The sequence below is a fragment of the Diceros bicornis genome, chromosome 9 (genome assembly GCF_020826845.1).
Source record: "Diceros bicornis minor isolate mBicDic1 chromosome 9, mDicBic1.mat.cur, whole genome shotgun sequence".
Classification (NCBI taxonomy): domain Eukaryota; kingdom Metazoa; phylum Chordata; class Mammalia; order Perissodactyla; family Rhinocerotidae; genus Diceros; species Diceros bicornis.
The window spans coordinates 73738702-73754133 of NC_080748.1; the positions used below are offsets into that span (position 1 = coordinate 73738702).

Below are 15432 nucleotides of genomic sequence, written 5' to 3' on the forward strand. Positions count from 1 at the left end.
ATAGGAGGTATTTAGTAATTGTTCCCTCCCCTCTGCCTGCTAGCTGCCTTACGTATTAATACAACAGTTGTTTGGGGATATTTAATATCACCATAAAGCAGATGACATAAATGAAGTGCAGAGAGGTTTGGTATTTTGCCCAAGACCAGTCATTGAGGGAGAGGTGATTTAAACCAAGATCTGCCTGAATCCATGTACCATCTTCTTTTCTTCCATACCAGGCTGCCTTTCAACTTGGTATTTACTGGCAAATTCAATATCTGGCCTTTGGTCTAGGGCAGCACTGATCAATGGAAATATAATGTGAGCTACATATGTAATTTTAAGATTTCTAGTAGTTGATTTTAAAAATATATAAAGCAGGTGAAATTAATTTTAATAGTGCATTTTATTTAACCTGTCATATCCAAAATATTGTCATTTCAACATGTAATCAGTATTCAAAAATTGATATATTTTACTTTCTTTTTCATACCAAGTCTTCAAAATCTGGTGTATAATGTACACTTAACAGCACATCTCAATTCAGACGAGCCATACTTCAAGTGCTCAGTAGTCACATGTGGCTACAGGCTACCACTGGACAGCTCAGGTATAAGGTGTGTATGTTTTGGAGAAATGCTTGCTTCTCTAAGCCTCAGTTTCCTTATCTGTAAAATAGAGTAGAGCATGCACCTCTTAGTCTTTGTTAGGATTAGATGATAAAATATGTTTTAAGGTGTCCAACACAATACCTCAAACAGAAATTGCTGCAGAGTTCCAGCTGTTCTTTTATTAATAACTTTGTTACGCTGCCTTCTTTAAATTTTATCCTTGACATAAATGTAATTTTGGAGGAAAGTAATGTGTGATTGTATATTGAAATTCCTTACCTAGTGTAGACAAGATGAGACTAAAAAGCAATGCAGAGTAGAACAATCCTTAGAAAAATTTTGTTGGTGTTCTCTTAAAATATTTTCCCTTATTAAGGATCGTGTGGGAAGGAGCAGGAGGATGAATATTTAACTTCAAGTATAGCACTAATGCATGGCCACACAATGAAATGGAGCTTTGCATTGGATTGTTCTTGTATGGAACGTTTTGCTTTCAAAAAATATAAAACAGGCCCATACTTCCTCAAGTGTTTACAGGTGCACAGACATCCATATACATACACAACCTCCTGTCAAAGCCAAGTGGACCAACTGAAAATGACTGTATTTATAAATTCCTATGCTTTCTTTTTTTAACTTGACTTTGATTGAGATCACACATAAAAGAAAGAGTGATAGGGATACAGAAAATATTTCCATTGAAATGAAACCAGAGTTCTTTCTGATTTCATAATTGCTTTTCTCATTCCTCCCAGGGTAAGCCATGGTCCCGGCTGGAGTATCTTGAACATGTTATCCAAGGCCTGTTGTTCTTAGGATGAAGCCCAGAAATCTTCCACATGACCTTCCCAGGCCCAGCACGCTCTTGTCCCTCCCTGCCTTTACAGCCTCACCCTTACAACCCTCCTCATCCATTAGATTCCAGTACCCAGACCTTCTTTTATTTCCTTAAAAGTGTCAATCTATAGGTTCTCTACCTGTGGAAATCATCTACCTTTTGCAGAGTTTATTCCTGCTCCCTCTTTCTCCACGGCTTAAAAGGTTTCCCCCTCAGGAAAGTCTTTGCAGACTGAATTAACTCCTTCCTGTCTTCCCACCCTGGATTACCTTCATGCCTCAGCCCTCCAGTGAGTACTTCAGACAGCACTGGCCCCCTGTACTTCCCTCTTCCTGTAGCACTCATCAAAGTTTCATTGTTTGTAAGATAATTTACATACAATCGGTCTCTCTCATGAAATTCTAATCCCAGGTGGCTAGCACAGCTCCTGGCACATAGCAATCAAGAAAAACATATTGAAAAAAAGTAGTGTTCAGAAAGAAAAATATTTTTATTTTCCTTTGGCTTTAGTTTCCCCAAACATTTTAATTTTATAGATGGAGAAGATGATTCTTTAAAGCTCATTTTGCAGATGGAGTAGATGATCTTCCTTCATCTCTAACATTCTCTGAGAGTACTTCTATCTAATTGGGGTGACAGGGGAAGAGGCAAATTTTAATATAAACCTTAAAAAAATCAGGAGCACGATGTTTTCCAGATGGAGGAAATAGCATGGGAAATGCATAGAATATATTTGTTAGCTGTTGAATAGACCAGATTGGCTAAACTAGAAATTTATATAGGAGTATGAGAGGAGATAAGGCCAAAAAATGTAAACCTAAATTACGGAAGGTTAAAGACTTTGGACTTGATCTTGTTGTCAAGGACCATGATCAGAATTGTTATGGAAGTAGTAATTATGATGGTAATGTGATAGATGGCTTAGTGGCAATAGGCCAGAGCCAGGAGGAATAGTTGTGAAGCATTGTGATAATCTAGTTTCTATATGAAGTATAAAGATTCTGAATTAGCCTGGTGTCTATAGGAACAGAAAGGAAATATGGTTCAAAATAATGTTGTAAAGAATGAATTAATCAAACTTAGGGGGAGGCAAGGAGAGGGAAAGGTCAAAAGTAACCTTGACATTTTGAACATGAGTGAATAGGATTATGGAGGAATAGCTGGGAGAGATTATTTCAGTTTGGAGATAGTGATCATCCAGATAGATACACCTAATAAGTAATTAAAATATTTGAGTAAAGCCTGAAAGGTCAGTTTATGTATGAATATAAAGACTCCTTCAGGATCATCTGCATAATTCAGATTTGGAGAGGAGAGGAAACCTGCTGGGTGGAGTATAGAGAGAGAGATGAATGGATACAGCCAGGAATAGAAATTAGAAGTGAATACGGCCAAGGATAGAACTTGAGAGTTGCAATATATAGAGGAGACTTCATACATTGCAGTAGACTATAAGGTTGGAAAAAAGAACAGGAAACGTGGTTGATATACACTACCCAAAATGAATGTTACTATTTTTTTATTATTAATATTTCTATATCATGTAAGTGATCACTTACAAATGACCCAAATGATTGTGGACACTTCTCCTCACAATAAGTAAGCCATAAAAACTTTCTCTAAAATGGAGGCAGATTGTCAATTGCTACACGTGGATCCTGACCCATAACAGATTAGTGCTGTGAGCTGAAACTAGAGAACACATCAGGTGATGTTTGTCCCAAATACGTGAAACTTCTGGAGTCCGCCACCATTCCCTCCTCCACAGATACCTCCTTCCCCAGTTTGATACCTCCAGTAACCAAAATTGTAATTGAAAGCTAGGCTACAAGATACAGGGCCTAATAGCCATAAGGCACTTCATATAGCCCAAAGGTTTTCCTGCAAGGGAAACTTGTTTTTGCTGCTTTGTAAAATTAGAACATTAAGGGATAGTAGTTTTCTTTTTGCCATCCCAGCATTGGAATTTTTAAAGTTCATTTTGCAGGTGGAGTAGATGATCTCTCTTCAGCTCTAATGTTCTGTGAGTACTTCTGTCTAGGTGGGGCGATAAGGGAAGAGGCGAAGTTTAATATGAACCTTAAGGAGTCAGCAGCCTGTGATCTGCAAGTCTTGTCTAGTTAAGATTGGTGATAATTCAATCAATAAAATGTATAATCCAAGAAATCATTATAGTGATTTTTTTTTTAAGAAAAGGGTGAGGGGGCAAAAGTAATTTAAATAGCCAGCCAACCATTCTTCTGCACACAGACAAAAGATGTCAACTGTTGCTGCATATTGCTAAATCCTCTGACAAGAATGAATGGATGATTTGAAAGGTGACATGACTGACCACTGAATGAGAGCTATTCAGGCCACCAGGCAAGTGGATGATGTTGGCTTTCCAGCTGTCCTTTAGGAAAAAGTCACATAATTAATTATTAGATAAACATTAAGGAGAAGGTGGAGGAACTGATAAAATGTCTCTAGATGACACAATCAACAGGAAGTGCCAACCAAGTTGGAATCTTTATTTGTTCAGGTTTTCCAGTAGCAATATACTTGAGTGATTTAATTTCTGTATGCCGTCTTCTAGGACATTATATATGGCACACTAAAATGTATAGATTATCATTTACACTTATTTCTAAACAATGATCTATACATTAAAGCATGTATACCATACTTAAGGGATTTTTTTTTCAAGCATGATTTTTATTTTATAGTTTTTTTCTTAGCCGTTGCCTTCAGAACCTAAGCCCCTGGGGAAGCATGTGTGATTCCATTCTAGGGTTTCCTTTGCTTCTGTTTCCACTATTCCCTGTTACTGTTTCTCTCCATCGGTTTTACCTACCGTTTCATTATATACTTACATTTTCCTGGCCTATGGTATAAAAAGAGTTGTAAGTATTCTTAATTTTTTTGGAAAAATATTTGAGTTTGAATATTAGTAGACTTTCAAACAAGATAAAACTCATGGAGACAGAATAGTTACAAAAGTAAAATTGTAGAGAACAGGATTTCTGTAGGAAACGTATCATGGAATTTTAATAGTGTGCAGAAATATGCCATGTATATATTTGCCTTTTTGTTTATTTCTTTGACAGTTGTGGTTCATTATATTAAAAATTATTCTCAGCCTGACAGAGAAAAAGTTGTTTCTAAAACATAACTTTATACTTTACCAGATCAAACTGAGCCTTTTAGTAAAATGATTTCAATGATGGTAATGCTATGATTTTAGACATCTGCATTTCAGTAAAGTGTATAAGTAAAATATAAATATATTGGTAAAGTGTAAGGTTGTCAAAATATCTAAAAATAGCATATTTCTAGTTGCTAAGATTTTAACATGGTATATACTGAACATACTATTTAAATAGATTTAACTTTATACTTCTAAAAGATTGAAACCTCGTTGGAAATACCAGACTTAATAGTCCAACTATTTTGCCTTTTATTCTTGTAGGAAAACTAATAAAAAGCAAACACCTATATTAGCCTGATTTTTAATAAATTTCAGTTTAAATTAAGGATCGCTGCTATGAAATAAGATTCTTTTTAAGCCTGTGAGTCAGAATAAGGTGATTGGGTATCTGAATCCAATATCAGTGGGATGTTATGTTGAAGTCATGGTTTGGAAAGTCCAGTAACAAAGCGACGTTGGAAGTCTTGGGAAGTTTGACGCATTTAGTTACTTAATGTGGGAAACGTACTTGTCACACATCACTGAAAACTCTATGTGAATAAGCTATTTAAGATAGATTACAGCATGTAAATTAAGTACACTTGTAAATGGCACATTCTTTTTTACACGAAATGCTAAAATTAGTCACTGACAGAATTGTACAGGTTGCTGTTTTTTGTTTTGTTTTTTGTTTAATATGCTTTCTTAATATGTTTTTGTTTTCTGTAATATGTGTTTTTAATACACTTAAGATTCAAAAACATACCAAAATTGATATTTTAGGAAGAAATACCTTGGTTTATACTTTTTGTGGGTTTTAAAAATTTATTTTTATTGAGATATAATTGACATATAACGTTGTATTAGTTTTAGGTTTTTTCACTTAGTGAAATTACCCAAGAGAAACATTGTAAACCTTCACTTAAAACATTCAGGAGTATTATTTCTCATAAAAAATAATGATTTTATATATGTATATATCGCAGAATGATTACCACAATAAGTTTAGTTAACACCCATCATCACACATAGTTACAATTTTTTTTTCTTATGGTGAGAACTTTTATGATTACTCTCTTGGGAACTTTCAAATATACAATATAGTATTGCTAACTATATTCACCAGGTGTACATTACATGTGTAGTACTTAATTATCCTGTAACTGGAAGTTTGTGCTTCTGACCACCTTCACACAATTCCCCCCTCACCTTTGGCAACCACCAGTCTGTTCTCTGTAGTGTCTGAATTCAGGTTTGCTTTATTATATTTCAGATTCCACATATAAATGAGATCATATGGTATTTGTCTTTGACTTATTTTACTCAGCATAATGCCCTCAAGGTCCATCCATGTTGTCACTTATGGTGGGCTTTTGTTCATTTTTATGGCTGAATAATATTCCATTATGTATGTGTGTATACACACACACACGAATCTTCCTCAACTTACGATGAGGTTACGTTACGTCCCGGTAAACCCATCATAAGTTGAAAATATCATAAGTCAAAAAAGCATTTAATACACCTAATCTACCAAATATCCTGGCTTAGTTTAGCCTACCTTGAACGTGCTCAGAACACTTATATTAGCCTACAGTTGGGCAAAATCATCTGACACAAAGCCTGTTTTGTAATAAGGTGTTGAATATCTCAATTTATTGAATACTGTACTGAAAATGAAAAACAAGTGGTTGCGTGGGTGCAGCATGGTTGTCAGTGTATTGATGGTTTACCCTCGTGGTGGCGGGGCTGACTGGGAGTGACAGTGAGCTGCTGCTGCCCAGCATCACAAGAGAGGATCATACCGCGTACCGCTAACCTGAGAAAAGATCAAAATTCAAAATTTGAAGTACCATTTCTACTGAATGCGTATTGCTTTCGCACCATCGTAAAGTTGAAAGATCCTAAGTCAAACCATTAAAAGTCAGGGACTGTCTGTATACCACATTTTCTTTATCCGTTCAACCATCAGTGGATGCTTAGGTTGTTTCCATATCTTGGCTATTATAAATAATGCTGCAGTGAACATGGGGATGCAGATACCTTTTCGAGCTAGTGATTTTGTTTTCTTTGGATAAATACCCAGAAAGAGAATTGCTGGATCATATGGTAGTTCTATTTTTAATTTTTTGAGGAACCTCCATACTGATTTCTATGGTGACTGCACCAATGTACATTCCCACCAACATGCCCAACACTTCCCTTTTCCCCACGTCCCCACATCCTTGCCAACACTTGTTATTTCTTGTATTTAAAAATAATAATAGCCGTTCTAACAGGTGTGAGGTGATACCTCATTGTAGTTTTGATTTGCGTTTCCCTGATGATTAATGAAGTTGAGCACCTTTTTATATACCTGGGGCCATTTGCATATCTTCTTTGGAGAAATGTCTATCAAATCCTCTGCCTGTTTTTTAATCTGATTGTTTGTTTGTTTTTCTGTTTAGTTATATGGGTTCTTCATATATTTTAGATATTAACTCTTTATCAGATATTTGATTTGCAGATATTTTCTCCCATTCTGTAGGTTGCCTTTTCATTTTGTTGATTTCCTTTTACAGAAGTTTCTGGTTTGATATAGTCCCATTAGTTTATTTATGCTCTTGTTGCTGTTGCTTTTGGGGTCAAATCCAAAAAATCATTGCCAAGACCATTGTCAAGGAGCTTAGCCCCAAATTTTCTTCTAGGAGTTTTATGGTTTCAGGTCTTACATTTAAGTCTTTAATCCATCTTGAGCTAATTTTTGTGTGTGATATAAGATAGTGATCCAGTTTCATTCTTTTGCATGTGACTATCTGGTTTTGCCAGCATCGTTTATTGAAAAGACTGTCCTTTCCCCTTTGTATATTCTTGGTTCCTTTGTCATAAATTAGTTTACCATATATGCATGGGTTTATTTCTGGGTTCCCTATTCTGTTCCATTGATGTGTGTGTCTGTTTTTATCTCAATACCACACTGTTTTGATTACTGTGTCTTTGTAATATAGTTTGAAATCAGGAAATGTGATGCCTGCAGCTTTGTTGTTCTTTCTCAAGATTGCTTTGGCTAGTCAGGGTCTTTTGTGGTTCTGTACAAATTTTAGGATTATTTGTTCTGTTTCTGTGAAAAATGCCATTGGAGGGGCCAGCCCTGTGGCTTAGTGGTTAAAGCTCCATGTGCTCCACTTCAGTGGTTCCAATCCCAGGCGTGGACCTACACCACTTGTCAGCCATGCTGTGGCTGTGACCTACATACAAAATAGAGGAAGAGTGACACAGATATTAGCTCAGGACTGATCTTCCTCAAGCAAAAGAAAAAAACAGGAAGATTGGCAGCAGATGTTAGCTCAGGGCTAATCTTCCTCAGCAAAAAAAAATGCCATTGGAATTTTGATAGGGATTGTATTGAATCTGTAGGTTGCTTTGGGTAGAGTGGACATTTTTTTTTTTTTTTTTTGTGAGGAAGATCAGCCCTGAGCTAACATCCATGCTAATCCTCTTTGCTGAGGAAGACCGGCTCTGAGCTAACATCTATTGCCAATCCTCCTCCTTTTTTTTTCCCCCAAAGCCCCAGTAGATAGCTGTATGTCATAGTTGCACATCCTTCTAGTTGCTGTATGTGGGACGCGGCCTCAGCATGGCCAGAGAAGAAGTGCATCAGTGCGCACCCGGGATCCGAACCCGGGCCGCCAGTAGCGGAGTGCGTGCACTTAACCGCTAAGCTGCGGGGCTGGCCCAGAGTGGACATTTTAACAGTATTAATTTTTCCAATCAATGGATGTAGAATATCTTTCCATTTATTTGTGTCGTCTTCAATTTCTTTCATCAGTCTTAATAATTTGTGTTTTTTAGTTGTTATTATCTGTCAAAAACAAAATATTGAGAAAAAAATAACACATCTCTCTGTCCACTTCTGTATATTTACTCAGCAGTGGCATTCACATTTTCTTAATCATGGCCCTCAGTAAGAAACATCTTCTACACTGTAACAGAACACACACAGGCATAAATACATATAGCTGAAACCAAAGTTTCATGAAACAGTAGTTACACTTGTTATGTTGCTTGTGTTATATTTTCTATTTTATTGTTTTCTATTCTATTTCATTTGTTTTTAAATGCTCCTCTTGACCCACTAAATTGATCTCATCACACACAATTGAAAACTGCTATCCTAAAACATTTTACTCTGAGAAAAATAAATGCAACTATTTCTTTAATATTTTGAACTTTTATTTTCTCTTCCTACTTTTCCAGTTTCCAGCAATGCTATGTAAATGCTACAAAAGTGAAATACTTCCCAGCATGAGTTAGTAAATGCTACCTCTGTTACAGAGAAAGATAACATTAGTCGCTGAACAAAAAGATACATAAAGTATATCTTTTGAGGAAGCATTTATTACTGTTTGTTGTGCATATTAGAAATATGAGGACGTACTTCTCATTTAGTTTTGTTCATTCTGATAAGGCAGGATAGCTCCTGCCTTGTGAAAACTTAGAACAGAGAAGGGGATGTGGAGGTAGGATTCAGACTAGGGTGTGTGATTGCAGGAATTCTCCACTACTACAACAGGTTGCGGAGGAGGTTTTGGAAACTGATCTTTTTAAGAGGTTTGCTGCATCTGTCCAGGACGATATTGATTCAGCTCTCCCTTTAAGACAGTAAAAATGGATGAAGATGACCATATAATTATAAATATCTTAAAATCACTTAGTAAAATCACCCAAGAGAAACATTGCAAACCTTTACTTAAGTCATTTAGAAGTGTTATTTCTCATGCTTTCCTAGGAGCAACCCCTTAAAAATTAATAATTCAAATGTGGAAATCCTACATCATATTAATAATTCATTACATATTAGTATTTTCTTCTTTACTGGGTGTCTTTACAGCTCTCTAAATGAAATCTTAGAGTGATTTTTCTCTGTTTCTGGTTGGAGAATTTTGTTCTAAATACGTCCATCTTTAAGTTTCCAATGAACATAAGAAATACTGTTTATATTATAAGTGTTCTAATTCAGTGTTTTATTGTGCATCTGATCTAATCTTCTCATATGTGAAGACAGTAAGTGTTAATCTGGTTAAAGCTGAGCTCCAGGACTCATTAGTTATGCCATTAGGAGCAAGTTAACATCTGCATCTCAATTTCCTCATCTATAATATGGGTATAACATAATTAATGAGGTAATGAATGTAAAGTGTTTTTTTACATAGTAACTGTAAAATGTCAATAACAAAATTTCATCAAAAATTACTGAAAAAGGAATGAAACCCAAGCGTTTTCTTACTTTGTAAGACAGCATACCGCATGATGTTTTAGGAGTTAGCCTGAGTGGCCTTGCCATATCTAGATAAATTATATAGCTAATCCAGTGTTGCAGTTCCACTTTTCCCACTGTTTTCTCCTCTGTGTCTGAAGTGCTGGTACATCATGTTATAGAACTCAGAGCGTAGACCCTGAGTGCTTGGTGTCTGCCTTCCCCTGGAGGCTCTGTTGGTTATAAATGGTCACAGTATGTTTTTGTGACTCACAAAGAATTGTGATAATTTTTAATACATACATTTTAAATATAAAAAATATTTTATAAAAAGTAATCAGGCATGTAATATTAAGTATTTGTTAAATAACATTTTTCTTTTACAAAATTTTGATGATGATGTGGGGCCGGCCCCGTAGCGTAGCGGTTAAGTGCAGGCGCTCCGCTGCTGGTGGCCCGGGTTCGGATCCTGGGCGTGTGCCGGTGCACCGCTTGTCAGGCCATGCTGTGGCGGCGTCCCATATAAAGTGGAGGAGGATGGGCACGGATGTTAGCCCAGGGCCAGTCTTCATCAGCAAAAAAAAAAGAGGAGGATTGGCATGGATGTTAGCTCAGGGCTGATTTTCCGCGCGCGCGTGCACACACACACACACACACACACACACACACACGCTGATGATGATAATAGACCTTTTTGTAAATACCAAAAACTATGCGTGAGGTAAAGATAATTTTAACACTCTTATGGAGGGCCGGCCCCGTGGCTTAGCAGTTAAGTGCGAGCGCTCCGCTGCTGGCAGCCCGGGTTCGGATCCCGGGCGCGCACCGACGCACCGCTTCTCCGGCCATGCTGAGGCCACGTTCCACATACAGCAACTAGAAGGCTGTGCAACTATGACATACAACTATCTAGTGGGGTTTTGGGGGAAAAAAATAAATAAAAATTTAGAAAAAAAATCTTATGGATATATGTGTGTGTGTATATAAACTATATATAACTATATATATAGTAATATATAATATATATTAATAGCAGTATATATAACATACATATATATAGTAATGTGTTGACAGAGCTTTTTAATAAATTGATTCCAGAAGAAGTTTTATCTGTCTTAGTATAAAAGTCATTACTGTCAACATCAAATAGTTTGGTTTAAGCCACTTCATTTACATAACATTGCCCTGGGTGTTATGCAAAATAAGTACAAGGTACTATCTTTGTCCTTCTCATATGCCAAAATGTACTATAAGTGAATATATATTTGACAGAATTGAGTTAATTATAAATAGAGACAGACAGAAATACATTTTTAAAACAATTTGATTTCTTAAGTTTCAAAATATTTTTCCACCAAAAACATTGCTTTTACTAGGCCACCTTTTCTAAGGAATTTTTATGCATTCTAACTTACTATAGAAGGTCAAAAATTTGTCTATAAGACCAATGCCAATAGTTATGTATTTATTTTGTTATATTTAGTACATTTTGATCCTCTTTAGAAATGAAATCTTATTTTCTGTTTGTATTTGGTTATAAAATGGTTTGAGAAGAATTATTATTTTAGGAAGCATTAGAAAAGTAAACTGATTTATGGAAAATTGAGAGAAGATGGAATAAATTAGCTAGTACTCCGGGAAGATAGCTGGGAGACTAGCTAAAGGTAAAAGTTGGTTATCAGGGATAGTCAATATACTTTAAGAAACGAAGAATAGGCTTTATCTTCATATCATTTTTTTGTTTGTTTTTTGCATTTAGCAAAACTGAAATATCCAATTATAGTATATATAAAACTGTACTATTCAAAATATAATCCCCCCCTCACCCACATGACCCGCATACCTCAGACCGTTGTCCTGTTCTGCTTTAGGAACCAGCCCTCCAGACAGACTTTGGCCACGAGTAATGTTGGTATAGTGAAGGACTGGAGGCTCATTGTAAGACAAGTGGTTAAATACATGCATGAGTACATGCATGAAAGCTAACTAGAAAGTAAGACAATTTTTCAGGTTTATCTTTGAAGAGTGGGAGATGAGAGAAGAATTTCTCAATGGTTAATTCAGTTTATCCATAATATTTATGACACAGAACGTTTTTTCAGTGGTCTGGCATTAAGGAGCAGTAGTGTTTGCATGAACTCTCTATCTGTTCTTGCTCTTGAATAGCCATTAAGCAGTTTTGGCGTGCCACTGCCTTTAGTGAGGAAGCATACAGACAGTGTTCATCTCAGTAGGGGCATCAGCTGCACAGAGCGCTGTTGCGGAAGGACCCTCCAGCTGTGTGCGGGACCAGAAGAGAGAATGCGCTGGCCCGCTGGCAGCATTTACCTTGGGAGAAGTTGACCATCCCTGCCTAACAAGTCAGTGCCTTAACTATGGTAGGATGCCTCCCAGAGGTATATACATTTGAAGAGGCTACTCTTAATGACAGAAAATGTTTATTCCTGAGGCCACCGTGAGCATATCATGTGGTTTTGTTGAAAGAAATATTTGTACCTTTATGGAGGAAGGGATTATTTGGGGGAAGGAGATTTGTTGCATTGCTCCCCTCAGCACATCCTATGAAAAGAACGAGTCCTGAGCTTTTCTTTGTCAGCAGTACTGATTGGCTTCTAACAATCCCATATGTATTTTCCTTTGAATAAGTACCACAGCTTTGAGCTATTTCTTTTTCTCCAGGGGTGGCCGTGTCTCTATTTACGTGCGACAGTCCAGGTTAATGCCTGTGGCTCTGGCACATTTATTTATGGTGCTGCTTTCCATCTCAAAAGTGTCTCTGTTTGGGCAATAAATTATATGGTCTCTCTAGACTCTTACCTCAGATACCTGTTTTTAGAATCATAAGAATTTAAATCCCATTTATATATATATTTTTGTGACATCTGGTCTATATAAACTAGTCTCTTTCTATGACCTGGCCAACATCCTTTTGTACTGCATTTGTTAATTTAGGTGAAAAAATCCTCATCAACTGGAAATTTTGTTCAATTTTAAAAGATGACGTCTTTTTTACTAAGCATGCTGGATTAAAGATGGCTGCAGATTCTTTGACACAATTCCGATTGAAAAGTAGGATCTGTTTCCCCTCTCCTTGAATCTGGGCTGGGCTGTAGAGTATAGCAGAAGTGCTGCTAACCCAGTTATGGGCCTAGTGTCTAAGAGCACTAAGCATGTTCCACCTGGTCTCTTGGAGCTCTGAGCAGCCTTGTAAGAAGTCCACCCTGCTAGAGAACACATGGAGAGAACACATGGAGAGACCCTGAGATACATGGAGAGGGGGAGGGAGCTGCCCTTCCAGCAGGGCCCGCAGGCCTGTGATGAAGCCGTCTTCGACCCTCCACCCAGTCCAGCCCTCACTGAACACCACTGAGCAAGCCCAGTCAGTGCCACCTGGAGCAGAAGAATCACCTGCCCGAGCTCTGCCCAAGTTCCTGACCCACACCATCACCAAGTATAGGGAAAGGATAATGTTAAGACATTGAGTTTTGGGGTAGTTTTTTATGCAGCAATAGTAATCTGGACCAATAAAATATTTTTAGGTAAACATGTTGATATTTTAGAAATTATTTGGATAAAAGAGTACTGTTGGTCCTTTGGATTTCTTTGTGAAGATCCTTAAAAAGTATTCATTGAAGGTAAGTGATAAGTGAATTAATGAATTTATCTTAACCCTTAAAAGGTGGCAAATTGAAGCAGGCACCTACCGTCTGCCCTCACAATTTATCTGTCCTGTAACATTGTACTGTTCCTGCCCACACATGACTAGCTGCACTTTCAAGATTACATTTAATTTTATTAAGAATATAACATTAAATTTTAGTTTCAGCAGAAAATCTAAGTATATATGTATACCGTTTGCAACTGCTTGTAATAATGGTCTGTACTCCCCCTTCACTCTACCCACAGTGTATTGTTCATAAAAGTAATTGGCCTGTACCGTCTAATTTTTGTTAACGAAAAAAGCCTCTTCTGTGTATCTAGTGGTAATCTGCTTCAGTTTTGATCTCCAGCACCTGGCACGTGGAAAGCACCCAGTAAATGTTTGTTGAATTTATAAATATAGGTCCCTTCAGGTCATTACATTCTGTGGTTGGCCATTTTCCTCCCAGGTCTCTGGAGACCCCTTTTACCGTGAATCAGTTTAAGCATTTCAGCATCTAATGCAAGGTATGATAAAGAATAAAAAAAAAAGCACTATAGATAGTGTGCATCCAAAAATGCTGTTTCAGCCTGGTGACCATGGATATGTTTGCGTTGTTTCTGGGACATTTTCACTATGGGCTACATGTGAAAACTGTCATATTCGAAGATCATCACTCAATTCTGTTTTGTATGCCCGTAAGTGTCAAGAATTGATTCCCACACTGGAGATACAGCTACGTGTAAAACATTCATGGTCCTTGCCTTCCTGAGGTCCCAGATGTAACTTCAGAGGCAGCACAGCTGGCTTAAGGCAGGAATAGTGCTTTATCTCAGAACTCCTAATTCTATTCAAAATGTATTTTTTTTCTGTTTTCTATTTTATTACCCCACATTATCTTATTAGGGCTTCAGAGCTTTATCTAGTGGCTTAACAGTGTTTAGAGTGAGAAGATGAATAGAATAAAAAAGAAAGGTACTTCTGTTTGGAGAAGATGGTAAATTGTTAACCTCTGATGTTAGAGAGAATAGTAACTGTGTGTTTTTCTCAAATCTTGCTCAAGCATTAATGGTCTTCAGACTAGAAAGTGAGATTTGGCCATCCTTGCCAGGGGAATGGAAGCCAGAGATAGGAGATAAGATACTATGTAACAATTTTTGTACATTTTTATAGATATGTGACCACAATTAGGATTCTAGAACTGACTTACTAACAGATGGTTTGAGAGAACTTAGAAAAGAATAATTAGCATTTCTGTAGTATTTCACAGTGTCCATAATACTTTAATTGGTAACTCATGTAACCTGCTTAGCGCAGTGTCTGGCACTGCTAAACCCTCTACAGATGCTAGTTATTATTAGTAAAGTCACCGCCGTCATCTTCCTTAACAATATCTAAGTATCACTAATGTTTGTGTTTCACAAGTAAGGAACCTGAGGCTCAGAAAGATCGCATAACATATCCAAGGGAGCAGAGCTGACACTTAGGTCTAGGTCCTCTAAATCCACATCCAGCCCTCTCTGCCTGGCAGTGCAGTCCATCATGATTTTAGCCAGTGACCACGTTGTGGTTGAGGCTGACTGTAAGCCTGGGGATAGGCTTGATCGAGTCATTGTGGAGCCATCATGTGTTTTTCTGAGGTAGTGGGTTTGGGGGATGGGGAGAGGACTGTAAAAGCAGTGTTTTAACATAATTATTGTTGAAGTGGCGTATAGGTTAGCATAGAAGGGTGAGAAATTGGAGATGGGACCAGTTAGGAGACTGTTGCATAGCTCAAGTGTGAGTTATTTTGGAAATGAAAGGGTTTTTGTAGCAGGAATGAAAATGAAGGGACAGATTTTCTCCCATCCAATAATTCTTGCTCTGCCCATCCTCTGTAATCACTACTATACCAGACCTGTTGTTACAGCCTCTCATCCCAGCCGTGATTACTCTGAGAGGCTACTGAAGACTTTTTAC

At 37.2% G+C, this 15432-nt stretch overlaps 1 protein-coding gene across 2 annotated transcripts in view; it reads left to right on the top strand.

Moving 5' to 3' along the window:
- Positions 1–15432, top strand: part of RAP2A (RAP2A, member of RAS oncogene family) — a 41671-nt gene that overhangs the window by 2872 nt on the left and 23367 nt on the right. Inside the window, exon 2 of one of the 2 annotated variants that reach the window (XM_058548401.1) lies at positions 480–754. The exons of the other annotated variant lie outside the window; for it this stretch is intronic. Coding sequence (XP_058404384.1) covers positions 480–666 — 187 coding nt within the window. The 3' untranslated portion in view covers positions 667–754. Of the gene's footprint in view, positions 1–479; positions 755–15432 lie in introns of those variants that run through there. 2 annotated transcript variants of the gene reach the window in all.